Source organism: Tamandua tetradactyla, chromosome 12 (assembly GCF_023851605.1).
Source record: "Tamandua tetradactyla isolate mTamTet1 chromosome 12, mTamTet1.pri, whole genome shotgun sequence".
Lineage (NCBI taxonomy): Eukaryota > Metazoa > Chordata > Mammalia > Pilosa > Myrmecophagidae > Tamandua > Tamandua tetradactyla.
The window spans coordinates 63,228,355-63,252,989 of record NC_135338.1 but is presented as its reverse complement, the minus strand read 5'-3'; the positions used below and the strand labels follow the sequence as shown (position 1 = coordinate 63,252,989).

The 24,635-nt window shown below is 38.5% G+C and overlaps 1 protein-coding gene and 1 long non-coding RNA gene across 10 annotated transcripts in view; one reads left to right on the top strand and one right to left on the bottom strand.

Annotated features, from left to right (window-relative positions):
- Positions 1-24,635, bottom strand: part of PPP2R5C (protein phosphatase 2 regulatory subunit B'gamma) — a 211,173-nt gene that overhangs the window by 72,122 nt on the left and 114,416 nt on the right. For 8 of the 9 annotated variants that reach the window (XM_077123579.1, XM_077123573.1, XM_077123571.1 and 5 more), the window contains one exon: positions 10,691-10,890. In XM_077123579.1, coding sequence (XP_076979694.1) covers positions 10,691-10,890 — 200 coding nt within the window. Of the gene's footprint in view, positions 1-10,690; positions 10,891-11,492; positions 11,604-24,635 lie in introns of those variants that run through there. The other variant, XM_077123575.1, reaches the window with a different exon arrangement.
- On the top strand, positions 11,643-24,557 carry LOC143652223 (uncharacterized). Its single transcript, XR_013160510.1, has 4 exons — positions 11,643-11,763; positions 12,853-13,050; positions 13,188-13,353; positions 24,364-24,557. It is a non-coding gene; the product is annotated as an uncharacterized LOC143652223 (long non-coding RNA).

The following is a 24,635-nucleotide window of genomic DNA, read 5'->3' as shown; positions in this document are numbered from 1 at the left end:
AAGTATATTGTAGTAAAGTTTTTTTACTCTATGTGATATGATTTATTATCATTAGAAGGTAGACTGTGATAACTTAAAGATTTATAAAAAAAAACCAAATGATTAATTAAAATCAAACAAAAAACCTTACAGCTAAAAAACCAATAAAGGAGATAAACACAATAACAAAAAGTACTCAACTGATCCAAAAGAAAGCAGGAAAAGGGAACAAAGAACAGACAGGCTAACCAGAGGGGAAAAAAACAGCAAAATGGTAGTCAAACCAAAGCATCAATAATCACATTAAGACCACCACATTATGACACCAACAACACTAGCAACAAAAGAAAAGTTTGATAAACTGGACCTTCATCAAAATGAAAAAATGTTTGTGTGTCAAAGGACACTGTCAAGAAGGCGAAAAGGCAACCTAGAAAATTGGAGAAAATATTTGGAAATCATATATCTGACAGGAGTTTAAGATCCAGAATATATAAAGTAAAGAATCCCTGCAACTCAACAACAAAAAGACAAACGACCCAATTAAAAAAATTTTTAATTTTTAAAAAATTAACAAAAAGTAGCTGAATAGAAATGTCTCCAAAGAAGATATTCAAAGGGCCAATAAGCACATGAAAAGATGCTCAAGGTCATCAGCCATTAGGGAAACACAAATCAAAACCTTACAATATACCACTTGTTACTAGGATGGCTATAATTTTAAAAATACACACACAAAAATAGCAAGTGTTGATAAAGATGTGGAGAAATAAGCTCTCATTGTCGGTGGGAATGTAAAGCAGCTGCTGTGGAAAACAGTTTGGTGGTTCCTCAGAAAGTTAAACACAGAAGTATCATATGACCCAAGCAATTCCACTCCTAGGAATGTACCTAAAATAACTGAAAACCAGGACTCAAACAAATTTTTGGATACCAATGTTCAAATCAGTATTATCCACAATAGGCAAAACGTGGAAGCAACTATGGTGTCCATCAATACATGAATGGATAAATAAAATCTGGTGTATAGATACAACGGAATATTATACCGTTATAAAAATAAATGAAGTCCTGATACATTCTACAACACGGATGAATCTTGAAGAAATCAAGTTGAGTAAAATAAGCCAGGCACAAAAGGATAAATATTGTATGATTTCATTGATCTGAAATATCTAGCATATGCAAATTCATAGTGACAGAAAATAAGACAGCAGCTTACCAGGGGCTGGGGAGGAGAAGGGAAAGGAGAGTTATTATTTAATGGGTACGGAGTTTTACATTTATTTTAAAATCTATCTTTACTTCATCAATGACATCAGCTCTTCTTTTACCCATGTTATTTTACCTTTGGCAAAACAAAAACTAAACAAGGGGAATACATGACATTAAAATTACACTATTTGAAGCATTACTGGTTAATTTAGTACTCTCTTTCTTTCCAAATCTTTCCACTCCAGTTTCAAAATTGCCCTCATGATCACAAGCAGCACTTTGCTGAACACCAGCGTATCAGTGAGTATCAGATCTGATGATGGAAGAGGGATGCGCCCAGCATCCATCTGTATGTGGCGCCAGGGGCACCATCGAGGGTGACATGTATTGAGTCTCCCCCAAGGGCCTGAATCCCAAGATGAACTCCTATGCACTTAAAGGAAATGAACAAGGCATAAAGGACAAGAGAACATCAAAGTCAATACATGGTCACTTATAAAGAGTATGGGCTGAATGAAAATAATGTGACTTATTTTTCCTGGAAATCCAACATGGGCCCTAATAATAAAAGTACTACTATTACACTACGTATAGATATCTTCTTTTCCTTTTTTAAGAAAATATATCTTTATTGATTTTTTTTTAAGATTAGCTATGAGTTTTAATTAGGGGCTCATGGACAGGAGGAAGACATTTCCCAATGGCAGTTGGCTAGGAAATAAAAGCCAGTATCTGCCCCAAGAGCAAGAGGAAAGGGAAGGGTGGGGTTGTGTCAAGATGGCAGCTTATAAAGTTTAACCCTTTATTGATTTTTGATGACAAATGTGATACATGATCATTACTAAAAATTTTTAAATGGCAAAAATCTACAGTAAAAGGGAAAGTTCACATCATCACACCAACTGAAGACAGCTATTAAGTTTGTACTATATCCCTCTAGATTTATTTTTATTATAACCTATTTATAAAATGGAAACAAGTCCATCTAGGTGTGAATGGTGCTGCAGAGTTGAGTAACTGTACTGTGTACAGAATTTCATAACTTGTTTTCTCTTCTCAATCTTGATTTACTTCCATTAATTTATTTATGAGTGACAAACATTAAAGCACACTTCAGACCATACATTTTCAGTGCCTCAGTCGCTATGTAAACTCAGCTACACAACTCACTAAGAAGTAGCTCCAGAACGATAATCTTCAACAGAAGGAAAGAAAAAAGCTAAGTAATCTCAGGTACTGCAGCCTGGAACAAGAATAGGAGCTAGCCTATTCAGTCTGGAATAGGGGAGGGTGCATCAAGGGAGGCCCATTCTGGGCTTGCCTGGGATCCCCGGACAGAGGAGGTGCGAGAACACTAGGGCACCAACTTTGTGAGAGGCCATGCTTGGAGCTGTACATGTCTCCCCTTTAATCTCAGTGCTCTGTGGGGCAATTTGTCATTGAATCCAATTGTCTACAGGAATAACTGAAGCTTGTAGAATTAAGTCACTCATCTAAAGTACACAATTAGCAAATGGAAAGCTGGATGGAGACATGATGGTTTTATCTGCCTGTACGTGCACTCACCATCCTTCTTTGGAGAAATCCTGTTCACTTTACTCCTCAATGTGGTTCTGGTAGGCACGTGTCTGGGCTGGGTCAGGACCCCAGAACCCATGTCCCTAGCTCAGGGCAGGCAAGTGACATGCCTCTCCTGTTGGTGCTAGCTGGAAGCCACCTCCACACAGGTTAACCAGAGAATGAAGCCCACACAGGAAGAAGAAAGGGGAATGGAGAGAGGTCTGTGAGCCACCTCAGTGTCTGCCTAATAAATTCCTCTTTTGAATTGGGTTTCTGCTCCTTGTAACATAAGGAATTCTGAATAACAAATAAGATTCACATCTGGACCCTTTCTCCACCAGAGGCATCATGCCACATGCTAAGGTCAGAAACCTGCTCTTCCTGCCTCTCCCCAAACTTCTCAATCACATCAATCACCAAATCTTATTTCTCCCTTCTTGAGATCCCTCAAATTGCTGATTTCTTCTCCATAGCCATCACTTCTGAGCGTTCCAGCAGTCACTTTACACTTCCATTTTTATGCTCTTTCCATCCATTCTTCCATACATCCGTCCATTCTTCACATTGCAGCCAGAGCAAATGTGGTGTTATCACATTGGCTTACAGCTTAACTGTGTCCATTTTGTTGGGTCCATCAGTTCTGGTGGCTCTAAAGCTTTTTCCAAAGTGGATCCCTCTTAAAGGGCTCCAGTAAGCAATCCCACCTTGAATGGGTGGAGCCACACCTCCACGGAAACAATTAGAAAGATCCCACCCAGCACTACTGAATGAGGATTAAAGGACATGGCTTTCTGGGAAATATAATAGCTTTAAACCGGCACAGAAGGTTATTTAAAATATTCAAATAATGATATTTAAAATGATGATTCTTTAACTTTAGGCCTGCTTAAGAATGACACTGAGAGCATATAAAAACAGAATGCTAGGTCCCATTCTCACAGAGTCTGACTCAGTAGGCTTGAGGTAGGACTCAATAATCTATATTTCTAACAAGCTCCCAGGTGATGTCAACACCAGACTCTGGGCAGCACTGTTTGTAGAACTATGGTACTTAAACTTTCCAGTCTTAGTATTCCTTTATATTCCCCAAAATTATCGAGGACCTGAAAGAGTTTTTGTTTATAACAGTTATACTTATTGATACTGTTTTAGAAAGTAAACTGGAGAAAATTTTAAAAAATTAATTCACTAAAAAATCCCATTACATGTTAATATAAATAGCAGATTTATGAAAATAGTATTTTAAAAAATAAAAACAAATTTAGTGAGAAGAGTGGTATTGTTTTACATTTTTGCAAATCTCTTTATAATGTCTGACAACAGAAAATAGCTGGATTCTCATATCTGCTTCTGTACTCAGTCTATACATGATATGTTGTTTTGATTGAAATATAGAAAAAAAATCTGGTATCCCCACAAGACAGTTAGAAAAGGGAAAAGTATTTTAATAGCCCTTTCAAATTATCATGGACTTCTCTGATACTAACCAAAACTCAACCTGCCGTGGTTTATAAAGGTGAGTGACCTCGTGGAATCTGAAACTTTATCAATGGCCATCTGTCCTCTATTACCTTAAATCTGGGGATTTCTCTTCTACTTTGAATGGTCCTTCTGACCATGCATGATTTTCTAACACTGTTGATTGGTCACCTGGTGTGCTGGTTTGAAAGCATTGTGTAGATGGAAGGCAGAATTTAAAAGTGGCACACTGAGGTACTTAGCTGAAGAGATTTGTGTTGGTATTGGATGGAAGGCAGAATCTGAGAGTGATGAACTTGGATATTTAACACAAGAGATTTCCAAACTAAGTGGAAAATACAGCCTGGCCTCTCTTTGCAGCTTATAGTAAAATGTGACAAGAAAGAGATAAGCTGAGAACTGAACTCTTGGGTACAAAGAAACAAGAAATCGATGGTCTGGAAAATTCTGGGCTTCCAAAAAGGGACACCCTGGAGAATACTGCTCCATGTGAAGATTTACCCAAACAAGAAAGCATTCAGCCACTATAGGACAAATGAGGATTAGAGATAGAGTTATCCAGAAAGGATTTGTGGAAAGTCCTATTGTTTGAACGCTGGATACTGCATGGAAAACCAACAAATTTCTTGTGAGATATATAGGAATGGAACCATTGCCAATCTGGACTAACAGGAACAGAAAAGGGATAGACTGAAGGAGAAATGACTTCAAAGGTAGAACCACTGAAGCTAAGGTCTGAAGCCAAAAAGCTTGGGCCAGGAGAGCAGAACAACCCATCCACATTGGAAGGGTGAGTTTGCCCTGGAAGCAGAGACTGGGCCTTCTGCCTTGATGTTCAGGATGAGTTTTGGTGCCCTAGGCCTCGGAGAATGTGGAGCACATAAACAGGGGACTAAAGTAGCCTGGCAATCACCCCATTGTTCTGGAGGGGTTGAGCATGTGCCCTGGAGATGCCAGAGAGCCCAGGTACCACTCTGATGCTTGGTGAGGGTGGAGCCAAGAGAAAGGTGGTCCCCTCAATGAGCCCCAAAGTTGCAACCCTCATCCCAGTGTTCGGAGAGAACAGGCTGCTCTGTAAGCCCCTAGAGAGGATGTTTTCCTTCCATTATCGCCCCATTAGCAAATAAGAGCATGTATCCTATGACTGTCTCTCCTTTGTATATTGGAAGCAGACAACCTGTTCCTAGCTTCACAGGCCACAGCCAGAAGAGAATTTTGCCTTAGGAGAGACAATGCCTGAAGATAACTCTGATGAGATTCTGTGCTGTTTTTTACTTTGTATTGTACCTATATTGTTACTGAATGGTTTAAGTCTTTATTATACTATAATGGAATGAATATATTTTGTATATGGAAAGAATATGTCTTTTGGGGGTCTAGAAGGTAGAATGAGTGGCTTGAAAGTGTTGTGTATCCCAGAAAAGCCATGCCCTTTAATCCCAAGTTAACATTTTGATTCAATATTGCATCTTGATTCAACCTTTGATTATACTGCTTCCATGGAGATTGACCCACTCAACTGCGGGTTTGGCCTTTTGATTAGATGGAGATGTGACTCTGCCCATTCAAGGTGGGCCTGGATTAATTTACTGGAGTCCTTTAAAAAGGGACACATTTTGCTTCAGAACTGACAGAGACGCAGACATCTGGAGATGCTTGGAGTGCCGAGAGAGAGCAGATGCTTAGACACAAACATTTGGAAATGCAGAGTCCAGGAGACGGTGACATGTGCTTTTCCATGGGATGCTAAGCAAGCCAGAACCCAGAATTATGTCCCAGAGGAGCTAACTGAAGGCCCAAAGACGCTTTAGAGAAGAAACTATTGGAATCAGAAGCTGGAAGCAACAGAAGCTGGAACAAGGACCAGCAGACACCAGCCATGTGCCTTCCCATATGACAGACATTGGCCTTTCGTGAGTCAAGGAATCTTTCTCTGGATGCCCTAGTTTGGACATTTTTATGGCCTTAGAACTATGAACCTGTAACTTAATAAATTCCCTTTTCAAAAGTCATCCCATTTCTAGTATATTGCATTCTTGCAGCATTTAGCAAACTAAAACACTTGGAAAATAATGGCTCACTGAGTCATGTAATAGAGCTATAAAATGTTGACTCATTTTAGATGTACACACATGCATCCTATTTGTTATTCTCACTGTCGAGCCCATTAAGAGAACCTTCAGCACTGGGATGCTGAAGCTCACACTGGTAGACACCAGTTTTTCAAACTTCAAATCTTCACTTGAAAGCTTGAATTTTATCATGGAAAACAAACATTGTCAGTTTTTTTTAAAGGGATCATCTAATTTTGTTCATTTTGTGAGAAAAAGCCTGCTAAACACCCAAGTATGAATAGCCAGTTGTCTGTCAGTTATTCAAGCAAAAATGATGTTCTACAATGAAAGCAATTCGTTTCTTTCCTAACTTTCAGGTTCCTACCTTGGGGTCCATTGCAGGTTCTAAGGGGCTTAAACCCTTTGAAATTATGTAAAAACTGGTACATATATCCATTTTTCAGATTTTCTAAGGCTCCAACCCCAAAAGTTAATTCTTTAAATATTGTTAACAGTGCATTTTTACTTTTGTACTTTACATCTGTTAAAAGTACAGTAATGCTGGTTTTACAGATCAGTATTTTGATAAGAAAAATGCCATACCCCCAAAAATAAAGTAGCAATTTAAGTGAAAAAGCAGATGGTTGGTTATATTGAAAATATGACTGAAATTAAGAGATAATGAAGCTTATGTAATTTAGGGTGGACAAAATAAGTACTAAGAGGTTCTCCCATCCCTGGGTATTGCTCCTTTTTGCCCTCTCTCTCTGAACCTCATTTTTTTTATATCTGGAAAATAAAAGGGTCAGACTAGATGGTCTGGAAGATTCATTCTAAGATTAAATTCTAAGATGCCTGATTAATTAAGTAATAAAAAATAAACAGCACATATGAAAAGATGCTCAGCATCATTACTCATCAGGGAAATGCTAATCGAAACCACAATCAGGTATCACTTTACACCCACTATGATGGCTATTATCAAAAACACATGTAATGAGTATTGGCAAGGAGGTGGAAAAGTTGGAACCTTGTACACTGCAGGAACATAAAATGGTGCAGTGTCTCTGGAAAACAATTTGGAGGTTCCTCAAAAAGTTAAACACAAAGAGTTAACATATTACCCAGCAATTCCACTCCCAGGTTTATACCCGACAGATGAAAGTATATGTTCACACAAAAATGTGAACATGAATGCTCATGGCAGCATGATTCATAATAGCCCCATAATGACAGGAATATTATTTGGCAATAAAAAGAAATGTAATGATAGATGCATGCTACAACACGGATGAACTATGAAAACATTATGCATGCCACTGAAAGAAGCTACGCACAAAAGACCCCATATTGTATGATTCCATTTCTATGGCCTACATACTTAGGCAAATCCAGAGGCAGAAAGTAGATTAGTGGTTGCTTATGGCTGGGGAGCGAGGGGGTAGGGAGTAATGGCAGTGACTGCTAATGGCTGCAGATTTCTTTTAGTGAGGAAGGATAGGCTGTAAAATTTGATATGATGATGGCTTTACAACCCTGTGAATGTAATAACAATTACTGAATCATACACTTTAAAGGGGTGATTTGGTAAGTGAATTATGTCTCAATAAATATGCTGACACAGCTGTCTAGGCTAATAAGGCAATATATACATAAAAGAAATAGCATTAGAAACAACATCTAAAGGGCTTCGAATCTACAAAGAAAGTGGAAATTTGTGTCTTTAAAAAGACTATGACCAAAAGCAAAACAAAACAAAAAAAGCTATACAAACCTAAAAGAAACCATCAAAACAACAGGCAAGCAAGATGGATTTCTAGCCAGAATGGAACCATGAAGGCCTCAGATCTTTTTCTACCTGACACACTGGATTCAGGTGCTCCTGGGGATGGGACGGAGGCTTTCTACTGGTTGCTTGAACTGTTCAGCCCTACGAGAGAATTCACAAACCACTGCCAAGAATCTCCCTTCTGCAACACACTCTCTTTCCCTTTGCAACATACCTTTCAGCAATGCCCTCTGCTTTGCAACAAAACAAAACAAGGATAACAAATAAAATCAACAATCTAAGACACCTCATCCAAGCCCCCACCCCAAGCTCCAGATGAAGAAAGGGTGAGGGAAAGACTATGTTGTTCTCTGAGTCTGTCTCAAAACAAGCTAAAAGGAGAGAAAATGAACTGCCCTGGTTCTCTCAGGGACTTTAGAAAGCATCTGATTCATCTCATAGAAGATTTCTCTCTGCATCCTCTTTCTACCTTTTCTGCACCCGTAATGGGTATCTTGCAAAACTCACATTCCGAGCTTTGCAACTCTATCCACTGACCCTGTTTTATTTTTCTTCACAGTACCACCATAATCTCTGTATTTCAGATTATATATAGCTTATTTTATGACTGTCTCTCTCACATTAAAAGGAAAGCTTTAGAAGGGTAGAGGTCTTCTCCATCTTGTCCACTACTCTAGTTCCTATGCTAAAAAAGTACCTGGTCCATAGCAGGGGATCAATAAATGTTTAAATGCTTGAGAAAACAACGTGTTCAACATTCTGAAAATTAGTTTGATTTTCAGGGGCTGGGGAACAAGGTTCAGACAGCAGGGAGAGAATCTAGCTAGGAACACAATTTTAACAGTAGGAGAAGTAATGACTGTTTAAGAAAAATTTATTTAGTGCTTTAACTATCCTAAGTACTTTTGGTAATGCACACCACTACTGTAAAATAAATACAAATGAGAGCCTGATTCAAGCAGTCAGGAACATGAGTCAAGGGTAGGCATATGACCCAAATCAGGCCAACTGATGTCTGTACTGGATTTCTCTGCAGACTCTTCCCTCTTGTGTTAAGAATACTACTCAGGGACAGGCAGCCAAGTTCCTTAAAGACAGAAAACTTCTGCTTATGTGTGGATTTAATATATAATAAATGTATATTTACAAATGTAATATGTATTACATGACATGTATCTAATATATATTATATGTAAATAAATTTACTATATACTAAAGAAGCATTTTAACTCAATAGAGGAAAAAGAATATCCAACATATGAGGTAAGGACAAATGACTATCAATTTAGAAGAAAATAAAGTTATATCCCTATGCTATGCCATGAAAAACAGCTTGAGGAGGATTATAAAAAGCAAAACTGAAAAATTAGAGGAGAAAATATTGGAGATTTTTCTTTATGGTCTTAGGGTTGGGGAGGGCTTCCTAAATAAGAGAGTTAAAATTAAGGAGAGAAAAAAGATATTCCCCAATTTTCCTCAGTCTGAACTGGTAAGGTTTTGAGGAATTTACTCACTGATAACTATATGGCCATTATTACTTCTCAGGAGTAAATCTGGGTAGTCAGGTTAGCAAATTCTGAGCTTCAAAGTTAACAGCAATAAATTAATCAAGTTTATCTCAACTTTTTACATGGCAGAAGTACAGGAATGAACTTTCATTTTCTTTTTCAAAACAAAAAGACTGAAGAAATGAAAGTATTTTAGGGAAACAAATTTAGCGGATTTTGAAATGTAGTCTATAGCTTGGGAAAAAAAATCAGTAATTTGGTAAAGAGTTCAAAGAAAATCTGGATTAAACATTTTATATTAAGCAACAATGATAACTGGGGAGACCAATTTCGAAGGCAGATAAAATGTCAACAATCTAAAAATAGCAACAGAAAACTGGAGCTCACTGTCAAACAATAAGAGTTTTAATAACTGCATCTCATGAAATCTTCCAGGTGACACTGGCTGTGGTCACAATGACAGATGGCAGGAAGAGTTGAAAACAAACTGCAAACCAAGGCTGTCAAGAAGGAGCCTGCAGAGGATTGAGATTTGGGGACTGAACAAAACAAACAATGGAGCCATCTCAGCCAATCAGGGAACAGCCCTGACACCAACAAGAAGCAGTTTCAGCCAATCAGGGATGAATGCCCTGATACACACACAGTTTCGTCACTATTTCTAACTCTGCCCCATTATTGGAATTTTCCTGCTTGTGTCAGCACATGTTTACTTTCAAACTATACATGGGCACCCTTATATTAATTACTTGATAAAAAACTGAATGTAAAGAGAACAAAATAAGCAAAATACATAGAAGTTCTAATATTTCCACCCTATAGGAGTAGTTAATAAATGCCTCAGTAAATGTAGAGTACGTAGAATGGTCCCTAGGAGGCACACAACAAACCCTTGCTATTATATTATCATCATTACAATCCAGGGCACATTAGGAAGAAGATGTTCATTCTTCAAAATTCAAGTAGAATTTTGGAACAGGAGGATTTTTTGGGGGGGGGGGGGGGTAGTGCTGTGTTAGGCTCAACTATCTCAGCTTGTCCTAAGAATTTCAGAGTCCTGTTTGAAACTCAGGTTGCGGCATGCTGGCTAAACTGTAATCACTTACCATATGGACGACTTCTGGGTAAATAGGCTCTGTGATCACATTCCGATTGTGCGTGATATATTCTACCATTTCACTTAAAGCAGCTCGTTTTACTTCCTTCCACTTTAGGTCACTGAGTGGATCAGAAACAAAATCAAAGAGGACACAACACTGACGTAATTTCTGAATAAAAAGCTTCTCTTGATCAGCAGGAGGAACATCTGAAAAGCAGAAAGCAAAATGTATTGATCGGAAAAATGTTTAACCCAAAGTTATTTTGAAACACTTTTAAGCCTTCTACTCTTTTTACTTTGAATTAATAGAAATCCAAGAACAAAAAGAGATGGAGTTGGGGTAAACAGAGTTTAAACACTCTTTAAAGAAAGTGAAAAGAAAAAGAAAAGCTAACCATAGCTCAAGTCATATGTATGGTTCAAAGTTTCTATGTTTTTTTTGGTCTTTGAAACCATGTCAAGAGCACTGTTCAAGATAAATTCCCTCTAAATGCATTCATCTAACAAATGTCATTTGAGCCCTGATAATCACATGCCAGGTCCTATACTAGGCAATGGAACAAAAGGCAACAGTAAGGTCCAGGCTGTGGTGAGGGTCCAGGTATTTAGATGATGTGATAACTGCATGATGTAGGTACAGTCAAGGTAAAAACAGATCAGGAGGAGGGATGCTGACTTTTGTCTATTGGTTCAAAATTTACAAAAGGGAAAGAACACAAGTGATTGTTTACCCTGGCTAGCTGACGGACAAACAGTAACTGGCACCTGAAGACCTGACATTTGATCGTCAAAACAAATGGTTTACTTACAAACACAGAGAGTCACCACCAGTGTTCCCAAAGCACATTTCCTTCCTCCTTCTGCCCTACTGTCAGTGCTGTCATCCATGATGACAGATGACGTGAATGATGACAGTGATGTATAACAGCACAAGTAATAATACTACAGCAGCAGCTATTATTTAGTGGCTGCTTACCCAGGCCAGAAGTCATATGCATATTTACACAAATTTTTCCATTTAATCCTTACAGTAACACAATGGAGATAAAGAAACAAATCTAGAGGGTCATTTTAGGGCTGGTAAGTGATTTGAGATGGATTCAAACAAAGTTTTTGCAATATTCTGGGAATTTTTGAAAACGCGTATTTGCCAATATGAGAATCGTAGTTTCATAGAGCTGAAGACTTTTCCAATGACATCAGTGGTGATATTAATGAATGAGAATTTTTGACATATATACATATAAATGTGTATAAATATGTCAACCAACTGGATAATTTGCATAACTCAATGAATCAATATTTTCCAAATGTTCACTAAGAGATGTTACAAAATCATGCATGGGCAAATGAGCATTCAAAGTGCAAGATGCCCCAATGGATTTTAATGTGATAGTGTACAGATGGCTCACTGACACGATTTCAGATTCCATACATAGTAAGTTTCTTTGAGAAACAACCTATTTGTTAAGTTTTGTTGTAATATTAGAGACATCCAAAATGATCTGAAAAGGCTGTAAAATATTAAAATATTCCTCCCTTCTCTAACTACATGTCTTCCTACACTTCAACCAAAATAACATATGGAAAGAGACTGAATGCAGAAGCATGAGAATCTAGCTATCTTCTATTAAGCCAAATATTAAAGAGATTAGCAAAAATGTAAAGCAATGTCACTCTTCTCACTACATTTGTTTTTGTTTTGGAAAACATGACTATTTTAATAAAATGAGCTTATTTTTAAATGAACAAATATATTAAATTTCCCTCTGGTTTAATTTCAAATGTGGTCACTATCGATAGATATATCTCACATAAACAAAACCTCTTTGGGGGTCCTAAATAATTTCAGTAGCGTGAAGCAGTCCTGAGACCCCACTGCTGGGACCCATGACCTCACACAAACCTCCAACACAACAGGCACCTCCAGGGCTCTTACAAGCACACATCACTCCCCCCACCTAACTGCCAACTTCCGGCTCAGATTTCTTCTACTAGACCTTTCTCACTTATACACAACATATTACTCTGAGGTGGTCACTGAGTGTTTCCATGGCTTTAAATGGTTAGCGATTTTTGTAGAAATAGTTCTTACCTCTCCAAGTAGATTCTTCTGAGGGTAGGTGCCATGTAAATGTTTTCTGATTCTTGGTATTTTCTAATGCCCAGAACTGAGCCTTGCAAAAGAGCAGGCACTCAGAAACCATGACTTGAATTTACTCGTTCTGTGTGTCCCTATTTCGTACACTGCATGCAGAGGCCAGAAGCTACAAGCAGGAATGGGACACATCCCCTAAAGGATACTTAAGAGACCCTGAGAACCAATACTAAACACACCGAGGACTGAGTGATCTATCATTTTAAAAGGTAAAAGTCATGAGCATATTTGGTTCTCCTAACAGTCAAATATCTGGTCCTTTTCAACTAAAAGCCTTCATTTTCTGAATTACTTCCTTGCTCACTTTCAATCCTTACTTAATTCTACACATTTGTTCATATCCCAGTTTTCCAGGATCATCATAAACAAGTCCACAGATATATGTAGTAACAGCTTATGTATCTGGAACCTGTCTGGCGTTCTAACTCTTAAGCAGTTGCATTTCACTCAAGAGCCACCCTGACGTTCCTCACTTTGGACCAACCACAGCTTGGGTCCTAGGTAGTGGCCTGGTAAGTCCTTCAAGAACATTGTCTCACGGAACCCTCTCAACAGGAGGACCAAGCAGGTGCTGTCGGTCTGCCCATTTGGAGACAAGGAAATAGACCCTAAGCAAAATGCCTTGCCTAAGATCACAGTGCCATTATGTGGCAGAGCACAGGTAGGACGGGATATGTGCTATAAGACAAGAACACTGGTCGGCACAGGGGGCAGTCAGGCCAGTCTTTTGTACCTAGAAAGGTCCTGAAAGCACCTTTCACTTTTTAAACACAGTACAAGAACTGATATTCAGAATAAAGACTAACTCGTCATCAAAATACTAAAATAACCTATTATGTTTAAGAAGGAAGAGCAGAGTAAAAGCCTTTTTCATAAAATTTCTATTTAAAATGCTCCTAAAAGGCAAGAAAATTTCAACTACCTAGAAATTACACTGGTTCTTCTAGGGTTTGAGGAAGCCAAGGTGTCACTGTACTATTTTCGTTTATATTCTATAAATAAGTGTGTGAGTATAATATCACGTGCACTATCTTATTTTTAAAGTTTCCTTTGGTTATTTTTGCAACTCAACTATTTTTAAAAAATCTATGTTACAACAATCAAATTGAGTATAAAAAGCAAAAATACCACATACTGAAGCCCTATTGAATATTTCCATATTTTTTGAATGCAAGTTAATTCAGCTGTTTCTTGCTCAGCATATTAAAAATCAATTTTTTTTTGTTGTGTTAATAGGACAGCACCACTGGGGAGTACAAAAAGGGTATGCTTTATACACTTACATATTCTCATGTTTTTAACACTATAAATTAACTGTTTTTTTTAATTTAAAAAAGTCTTAAAAATTACAAAGTTGTTAGCATTGCTAATCTTGAAAGAAGACAAAAACAATGAAAAGTAGTAGCTAGAATATACTTTGACTTTACCCTTCTGATCATACACGTGTCAAATGTTAAGGCTAACCAGGACTAACCCTGCTGGTGTATCACATGTCAGTATTTCGGATTCAAGACCACCTGACTCTAAGTAGTAAACCATGACCCAGGATTTGACTCAAACCTTCACATTAGTTCTAAGAAGCAGTACAGAAGAATAATAATGAATTTTGAATTCTGTCCATGAATGACAGCAGTTTACATTTTAAATTTTATACAGACTAGTAACATCAGCACACCTGCTTCAGAGCATATCAGTGGGCAGCCTTGTGACTAGCAGGGGATGTCATGTGATACAGCAAAACAATAAAAAAGGACTCAGTTGCAGACTCTTAGTGCTGACAGCAGACTGCCTGTTGCAGGGCCCTAGGACTGCGAAAGGACGCCTGCCCAGGAAAAGCCACACAGCAGCCACCAGAAAGTTCAACACTGTGCTAAGATTTCTGAAATTGCTGTTCTAAAGAGATGAGAGGGGAGGAAAATAATTACAAGCAGTATCATTGTACTACAAAAGTGTTACCACAGACATCTTATATTTGTAGGACTCTTTCTAGCTTCTTTCCCTCCAGAATTTTCGTCAATTTGTTACTGTGAACTTGGGACAGTTCCCAATTAAATCCTCAATGATCCCAAGTAGCAAAACATATATATAGACACACTCACACAAAGCAGACTGGATGGTGAGCGGAGAAAAGACATTAACCTACAAAATCTCAACCATCAGAAAGAAAGCAGAAATAAATATGTATTGTACTTTCAAAATACAGTTATTGATAGAGGTGGCCTAGGGTCCATCGACTGAGGAGCAGAAGGGCAAACTGTGGTTGGTATATACATATGACAATACTGAGTGGCTGCAGAAAGGAATGAAGTTTTGAGGGATACAACTAGGAGAATGAGCCTTGAGGACATCATGCTAAGTGAAATAAGCCCAAAGCAAAAGGACAAATATTATATGGTCTCACTAACATAAACCATAATGAATAAACTCTGAGAATTAAATCTGAGTGCACAGATTATCAGGAGATAGAAAGTGGGCAGAGATAGGGCATTCAATGATTAAGGAGTATAGAATGTTCAATAAGGCTCACCAAAAAGGTTCCTAGATTGTAAGCTCTTACAGCAGTCACATCAATTCCTGAGTTTCAACAGTTATTTCTAAATTCTGAGATACTGTGCTCTTTGTGTATAACCTGGAAGTTCCCTATACTTTAGGTATCTATGTGACATCTGAGTCTTAGAGCTCTGCAGCTCTAAAAGGCAGCGTTATTCCATACAGCAATTGTTAAAGCTGAAAAGGAGATCAGACTGTAATTAGAGAGATGAATGAATCAGATCCGGTTAGGACTAAGGTAAATCAGAATACAGGGTAATAGATGATATTGACTGTAGTTTAAAACTCTAATTTGTATGTGAGACCAAAGGAAGAAATGCCCTATAACATGTGTCTTTTTGTTACTGGTTTATTTCACTCAACATACTGCCCTCCAGGTTCACTCACCTAGTTGCACGCCTCACAACTTCATCCCTTCTTGCAGCCACTCAGTAATCTGTTGTATGTATACACCAGAGTTCACCATTCTGTTCCACAAAGTACTCTTAGGCCACCTGCATACATTGTGAGTTGCAAACACTGCTGCCATAAATACCAGTGAGCAAATGTCCATTTGTGTCCCCACTTCCAGTTCCTCCAGGCATATACCTAGCAATGAGATTGCAGGATCATATGGCAACCCCACCCCTAGCGTCCTGTGGAACCACCATGCCTTCAGAGAGGCTGCACCTCTCAGCTTCTATACCAACAGTGAATAGGCATATTTCTTTCTCCATATTTTCTCTAGTACTTGTTTGTCTCTCTGTTCATTTTTAAATAGTTTTATTCGCACATCATATAATCCAACCTAAATAAATAGCCATGCCTTTGCCACCATAAGCTATATGAAGACATTTCCTTTTCTTCTGCAAAGAATCCACAGCTCTCCCTATATCCCCCACTTGTTGACATTTAGAGTTGGCCTTTGTTACATTTAGTGGAAGGATATTACAATGTTATTGTTGTAAGACCTCCATCTTGAGGCTTGCCCTTATGGAACTTATTTCTAAAATGGTGAAGCTAAACTAAGCCTACTTATAATTATATCTAAGAGTCACCCCCAGAGAACCTCTTTTATTGCTCAGATGTGACTACTCTCTCTAAGCCAGCTCTGCAAATAAACTCACTACCCTTCCCCTTATACTGTGCAAGACTTCCTGGGGTGTTAGTCTCCCTGGCAACATGGGACATGACTCCCAGGGTTGAGTCTGGCCCTGGCAAGGTAGGATTGAGAATGCCTTCTTGACCAAAGGAGGGGGGGAATGAAACAAAATAAACTTTCAGCGGGCTATGAGATTTTAAACAGAGTAGCGAGAGGTCATTCTGGAGGTTACTCTTAGATAAGTTTCAGCCAGATATTGTAAATTGCCACACTATGCTGTGCTGTTTTGAAACGATGTATAGACCCTAGAAAAACCATGTTTTAATCAAAATCCCATTTTATAATGGCAGAATAATTCCTATTAAATACTGTATTTTTGAATCTGAAATTAGATCATCTCCCTGAAAATATAACCCAATCAGGAGTGGTTGTTAAACTGGATTAGGGGAGATTTGTCTCCACCCATTTGGGTAGGTCTTGATTGGTTTACTTTCTATAAAAGAGGAAACATTTTGGAGAATGAGAGATTCAGAGAGAGTGGAGAAGAACGACAAGCCACAAGAATTAGTCCACAAGCCAGTGACCTTTGGAGATGAAGAGGGAAAACGCCTCCTGGGGGCTTCATGAAACAGGAAGCCAGGAGAGAAAGCTAGCAGATGACACCTTGTTCACCATGTGCCCTTCCAGTTGAGAGAGAAACCCTGAACTTCACTGGCTTTCTTGAGCCAAGGTATCTTTCCCTGGATGCCTTTGATTGGACATTTCTATAGACTTGTTTTGATTGGGACATTTTCTCGGCCTTAGACTATAGACTAGCAACTCATTAAATTCCCCTTTATAAAAGCCATTCTGATTCTGGTATATTGAATTTCGGCAGCCAGCAAATTAGAACAGTATGCCAAGCCCTAACGAACAGTATTTCTGAAAACCTTAAAGAATACCCTGGGATCTATCTAAGACTCTATATAAGTTTTGCTTAGTAAGTTGACTTTTTCAGAAACTTAAGGCCTCCAGATGGCTCCTATGTCAGATAAACCCTGAAACTCAAAGGTACCACTCTCTCCAAGACGAACCAGCCTCATTCCTCTACCCTATAATGTCAAACCCCTTTCCAGCACAGAGAAGTTAAAGTTGTCATTGCCCAAATATTTGTGAAAACTGAAAGAATGATCAAGTGAGAGGGAGGAGATGTAAGTGAGAAATTAGGATTTAACAAATCATAATGACTACTGACTCATTATATAGATATTTCTTTTTAGTTTCTAGTGTACTAGACTAGTCAGAAGGAAATACCTGAAATTATTGAACTGTAATCCAGTGCCTTCATCTTTGATAATGACTATATAACTATAGGGCTTTTATTGTGTGACTAGATGATTGTAAAAACCTTGTGATTCAAACTCCCATTATCCAGTGTATGGGTAGATGAATAATAAAGACATGCAAGAAAAAAAAATAGGTCAGAAACATGGGGAAAAAAATACCCTTATATAAACTATGGACAATAGTTATAGTACTACTTTAATAATCTTTCATCCACTGTAACAAATGTAACTACTGTTAAAAAAAACAGAATTACAAAAAAAAGTTATCAATTGTAACAAACTTTCCACACCAAAGCAAGTGTTGGTGGTGGCATGGGATCCTATATTTTATGCATGATTATTCTGTAAACCCACAACTTCTCTAGTAAAAAAATTAATTAAAAAACACAGTTACTAAATGGAAGCCTACTATTAGTAGGTGATAAACAGAGATGCCTCAAAAAGGTCACTTTTAAAGGAAGATGGGAGCACCCCATTTCCAAGTGAGCAGGGGTATTTTCTAACTTCTTGTAGTACCACATGCAAGCTAAAAGACTGGACTCTCCTCCACTCATCACTGATCTCCAAAGCGGGGGTACAAACCCAAAAGCAATGAGATGTAGGAAGAAAATAGAATTTTTTCCACTTATATTTTCTTCTTTTACAGAGAATTTAAAAATCAAGATTTACTAATACTTAATATACAGATTGATATGCATTAGAGGTGGATGCTTGGCATTTTTGTATTGCTAGGCTTGTATGATCAAAAAAGTTTGGAGAGTACTGCTAGCCAGAGGAGCCACAGAAGGTTTACAATGAACCCTAAATGGCAAATGTGTAAGTAAAGTGTAGAACCGTCTGACAGACTCACCTATACATTTTAACCACCAAATCATAGCATATGTTAGGGCCGAATTACTGAATTGTAGCTCTACGCCAAGAGATATCGTGGAGAGGCAAATGATTTTTAAAAGTCCATTTCTATTGGCCAAGTCTTGGTAGTCAAAAGAAATACTCTAAGATGTAATAAAGCACCAATTTTTAGCATGACAGCTGCAGAAAGACAACAGAGGCAGGCCCTTCTGGCACATGCAGATGATGGCTTCTTCTAAATAAAAGTAATCCAATGAAACCAAAAAAACAGAGCTGCAAAAACTAAAGTCCAGAGAGTAACAACTCAAAAGACATCCCCAAAGGTGCAAGCTCAAGAGGTTCATGGACACGTAGTCTTTTGAATCCCACATGACACCCGTCAAGGGTCAAGGCAGCCCATTTGCAAACACAAAGAGCACACTTAAATCACAGGCCAAGCACTGTGTCTCTGAGCTCTCACGCCTCCTCCAATGATCCTGTGGGCCCTTCAAGGGTCAATGAAAACTGCAAATCATAAGTCACGGATAAGAGAGATTGTAAACAAAATGGAAACAAGAGCATACTCTCTAAAAAGTAAGAGCCAAACTATGGAAACATCCTGTCTTCCTAATATGTTTATTCTTGGTGCAAAATGAGTAAGACTCAAGTGAAATGCAATTACTAATAACTTTTGAGTAAAGTTGGGATTCTGCATTAACATGTACTACATTCCACTTAGCTATATTTACTATATGAGGAGACTGGGCGGACAGCAAGTTGCCCTCACTAAGAAAACAAAAACTCAGCAATACTATTTGGTTTTTTAAAGAGAAAACTCAAGTACCACCTTTTAAAAAAATTATGAAATATAACACATATACAAAAAGCAATACATTTCAAAGTACATTTTAACAAGTAGTTATTGAACAGATTTCAAAGTTTGGTATGAGTTACAGTTCTACAATTTCAGGTTTTTCCTTCTAGCTACCCCAAGACTCTAGAGACTAAAAAGAACTATCAATATAATGATTTGCCAGTTATAACTCACTTGTTAAATCCTTTATTTTCTGCTGTAACTCCTCCTTCTCCTTTGATCCTTCTCTCAATCTTTAAGGATATTTGGACTAGGCCCATTCTAACTTTTTTCATATTGAAAAGGGGTGTCAACAATATGGGATAAGCAGATGGAACTGGTTAATGTTCTTAGAGAGACTTGCTCCTCTGGGTTTCAGCACTTATCTGGCCTAGGAAACATCTGAAGGTTTTAGGTTTCTGAAAAGTAAACTTAGTGTGTACAACTTTTATAGGCTCTCAGAAGACAGAGTCTTGGGTGTTCTTTAGGGTCAACAGAAATGATGTTGCCTGGTGTTTGCAAACCATGGCAATTAGCAATATCTAGCTGACGCCTGCATAAGAGTAGCAGGCTTAGCTTCTCCACTATAGAAATAAATTTTGTAAGTGCAAGCGTCAAGATCAGGGGCTTGGTTTATTAACTTGGGAGTCCCTAGTGTTTGAGAGAGTATCAGGGGCTTCCCAGGTGAGAAAGTTTAATAGTTTCATACTTTTTCTCTAGTCCCTCAAGAGACTTTTTAATTATCTCCCCAACATACTCTGGGCTTCCTTCGTATTACATTAAATGTGCAGAATTACAAGTCCTTGCTCCCATTCTGGGATCCATGTGCTTAGGTTGTTTAAATGAACTATGAGTTAGATTGTGTGCTACAGAAAATTCATGTTTTGGACAAAATAAAGCTCTCTTCCTTTGGTCTCATACAGTAAGTGAAGTTCAAAAATATAGACACTGTCATCCTTTACCCTGGATTCTGATTTACCTTAGTCCTAACCTAATCGACATTGCTCTCATCTCTAACTGAAGCCTGATCTCTTTTAAGGTTTCCTTAACCATTGTCGTCTGTAGCAATGCTGACTTTTAGAGCACAGAGCTCCAGCTCTGACTCTTAAGAGTCACACAGGTAACCAAAGTTGCAAGGAAATACCAGATTATACATGTAAAGCACAGCGTCTCAGAATCTAAAAATAACACTTAAAGCTCAGCAGTAAATGCGATTGCGATGAAAAGTTACAATCTAGGCCCCAATTTCTTTTAAGCATCTTTAAGAGACCATACAATATTTTTCCTTTTGTTTCTGGCTTATTTTGCACAACATAATATCCTCAAAGTTCATTCACCTCGTTTCCTGCCTCATAACTTCGTTCTTTTCTATAGTACAATATTCCATCATATGTATACACCATAGTTCACCTTTCTGCTTCCTACTCATTGTACCCTGAGGCCACCTCCATCCATTGGACATCATGGATGATGTCCAAAATAAACAACCAGAGAAATGTAAATTAAGACCACAATGAGATGCCATCAGACCCTCAACAGACTGACAGACAGGAAACAGTCTGACAATGCTGAGTGCTGGGAGGAGCTGTGGAGTGCTTGGGGCTCACACCCAGTGAAAGGTGGCAAGAGTTGGTGTTATCAGGTGAAGGTGGGAGGATTCGGACCCTGTGAATCAGGAGCTGTGCTCCCAGAACACAGCGAACAGAGCTCACACGTGAGCACCAGGGTTTATTTAAAAGCAGCCCTGTTCTAATGGTCCATGCTGAAGACGACCTAGATGTCATCAGTGGTAGACCAGATATATAACACCCTGTGGTACAGCTATTATTCCAAAATTATGGAGGCGAATGAAACCATTATATACAACATGGATAAACATTACAAGACACCACGGAATGAAAGAGACAAGAAAAAGAACCTGTTTTGTATGATTCCATTTAAAAAGTATGGAAATTGGCAAATAGACACTATAGTGTCACTACGTAGGTATGCACCCCAAACTCATGAAGGACCCACCACAGGCTACTAGGTGCCCGGCCTGGGTGGTGTTTACATATCTGCTCTATTATTTATCATATTTTACATTTGTTTTATATGTTTCTCTGTATGAGTTATGTTTCAGATAAAAAAAGCTAAGTATACATACACATGGCAAAAAATGCCAAAGCACATAAGAACATATGGTGAGGTGCCCCTCTCTGTGCTCCACAGCCTTCTTCTGTCTCCCTGTCTCCTTCCACAGGTGCCACTGCTGACAGCCAAGCTGTGTGCATGCAGGCATGTTTTCAGTACTGGCTTTAGATGAATCAACACTGCCACCCCCAAACTAACCTCCATCTACTCAGGACTGGACACATACACATACACACACACATACACATGACCCCGACCATTTCCTAATATTATCCTACATTATGTTGTTTCTGAACCTTTTTTTAACTGAAAAATCTCCCAATCAAGATGAAGTTCCAAATGACCTAATTTTTTCCTATTTGTATAAAGACATACAGACACACACATTCTCTCAGAATAGATTAGCAGTTATGATCCCAAATGTATAAAATAAGAACTCTGCTATAACTTGCTTGTCAGAGCTGCAGTATCTCATATGAAGGAAATGAAACAGAAGACTAAGGTCTCAGAGGACGCCCCACCTTGAGGATGGAGTCTGCCTCATAAGGAATTAATTAAAAAAATGTGTCCAACCAATACCTGCAGGCACTGTACCAGGCACTGACATCACAGAGACAAATTAAGACACAGGACATGACCTAAAAGAAAACAAACTAACCATGGAGAAGTGCAATAAAAGAGGCAGGTGGAAAGCACTGTGGGATCTGGGGTGGGGGGCAGGGTGAGATGTCAACACATACTGTTCTTAGGTGGAGATAAGGGCTCAGAGAAGGGTCTCCTGGGAAGCATTTGAACTCAACCTTGAGGGGAGAAGAGTGGAGGCCAAGGCCATCTGGGGAGGGAGTGAGGGGTGAGCCCAGTAGGGAGACCTCACCTAGGGATGCCTTCCATTCAAGCCAGGTGGCCTGAAACTCCAGGACAAATGAAACAGGGTGCGTTTTCCTGGAAAATCGCTTTTCCTAAAGAAGGTAGTACTTTTAGTGAGGATAAGACCTGCCTACATTTTACATACCTGAAATTAATCAGACTGGATTGTAATTATAAATTTTCAAAGAAGAGGTTGTCTTGTTCACTGTTTTATCTTCAGTATCTAAAACTAGCCTAGTATATATAGTGGGGCCTCAAGTATTTGTTGAATGAACACATCAATCTGAAGGAAACAAATTCAGGATATTTAAAACATTTATGTTAAAATAATTACACATGGGGGTGCAAGGGTAGTTCAGCGGTAGAATTCTCGCCTGCCATGTGGGAAACCTGGGTTTGATTCTTTGGCCCGTGCACTTGCCAAAAAAAATCAGCTAATGGTGCTGCAATAATGTGATTTGACAATCAGATGGAAAAAGAATGAAATGTGACCATCACCATACAGCATACAAAAAAAAATAATAATTTCACATTATCAGAGTAGAATGCAAAGCCTAAATAAACTTTTATGATCAAACCAAAGTCTTCAAAGGAACTGCTTGCTTTTTTTCTTTTCCTTTTTTTAAATTAGAGAAGCTGTGGGTTTATAGAAAAATCGTGCAAAAGATGCAGACTTCTCAAATACTCCCGTCTTACTAACACCCTATGTTAGTGTGGTCTGTGTACATGAGTGTGGTCCATCTTTGTGAGTGCTGTTCATCTGTGTGAATGTGGTCCATTTATGTGAGTGTGGTCCGTATGTGTGAGTGTGGTCCATTTATGTAAGTGTGGTCTGTGTGTGTGCGGTCCGTCCGTGAATGTGGTCTGTGTGTGTGAATGCGCTCCATCTTTATGAGTGTGGTCTGTCTGCGTGAGTGTGGTCCATTTGTTACATTTCATGAAAGAACATCTTTGTACTGTTAACTAGGATCCAGAAACTGTTGGCTTTTAACAGGCATTTCAATACTATGGAATCTTTATAGTTAGAGGTCCTTTGACAGAAGAGACTAAGAGCCCTGTGGGTACATGGAATCATAGGTTTAAAGCAGATGAGTGTTACAACTACATCTAGAAATAAGAACGACTGTTTCAGAAGTAACACAGATGGACTGAAATTAAAGATGCCAGAAACATCAAGACCTACTTCAGAAGAAGGGCCTGAGTTATAGGCTCCGAAACCAGTTATCAGAGCTTCCCATGAGGCAATCATGAAGCTCAAACTGTTTCCCCAGGTGGTGGCCCAGCAGGCCATCACTTTTGATAACAATGATCTCTTCTCTATGAATCCAAATTTCTACAGTTGGAAAGCATCACACACAAACAGACTGAGTGAAAAATGTGTATATGAAGTGACATGGCCAACTTCTAACTCTGAACCTAAGCACCTAGATAATTTTCAAAAGTGTATCAATACTCTCAAATTGTTCCTAACTTGGTGATGATTTTCACAATTACAATAAATCTTTCTCAATGTCATCATGTGAGCCCCCATTTCACCCACCCTAATATATACGTACCCAAAGCAACTTACTTAAAATCAAGCTACACCTTTTACTTGATAGCTGTTTTTCTTTCTTGGTAATCCATACAAAATGGTTTGACCTACATCAGCACTGTCTTGAATATGATGAGATACGATAGTTTAGCTTTACCACACAAGACTATGTCTCTGCTAAGGTTTACAATGGATATTATTTCACTCTACATAGCCAATGTTTTTGTTTTTCCTTCAAGTTTTGCGTAAACTATCTAATATGAAGGTGTTGTAGCAAAAAACTGTTAATATAAGACAGACAGGATTTTTAGAAATGACGTACCTTCATAAGTGTGTTTGCTTATTTAGGAACCTGTCTACCCTCTTGCAACTCTGTTTTGTTTGGTGGCACTCCAAGAGAAAGCCGAGATGGGACAGGCCATCTTTCCTGTTGCCAGCATACTACAACCATCTCTTCCACCCATTCTTGGGGGAACTCCAGTTCTCTGCGAAATGAAAAGTACTGCCTGCTAAAAGAATCTGAATTAATCTAGCAAAGTAAGACTGGCTAGAAGTGTCCGTATCGATTCTTTCTTTTTTTAACATTTTTTTTAAATTGTGAACTATATTTACAAAAAAGT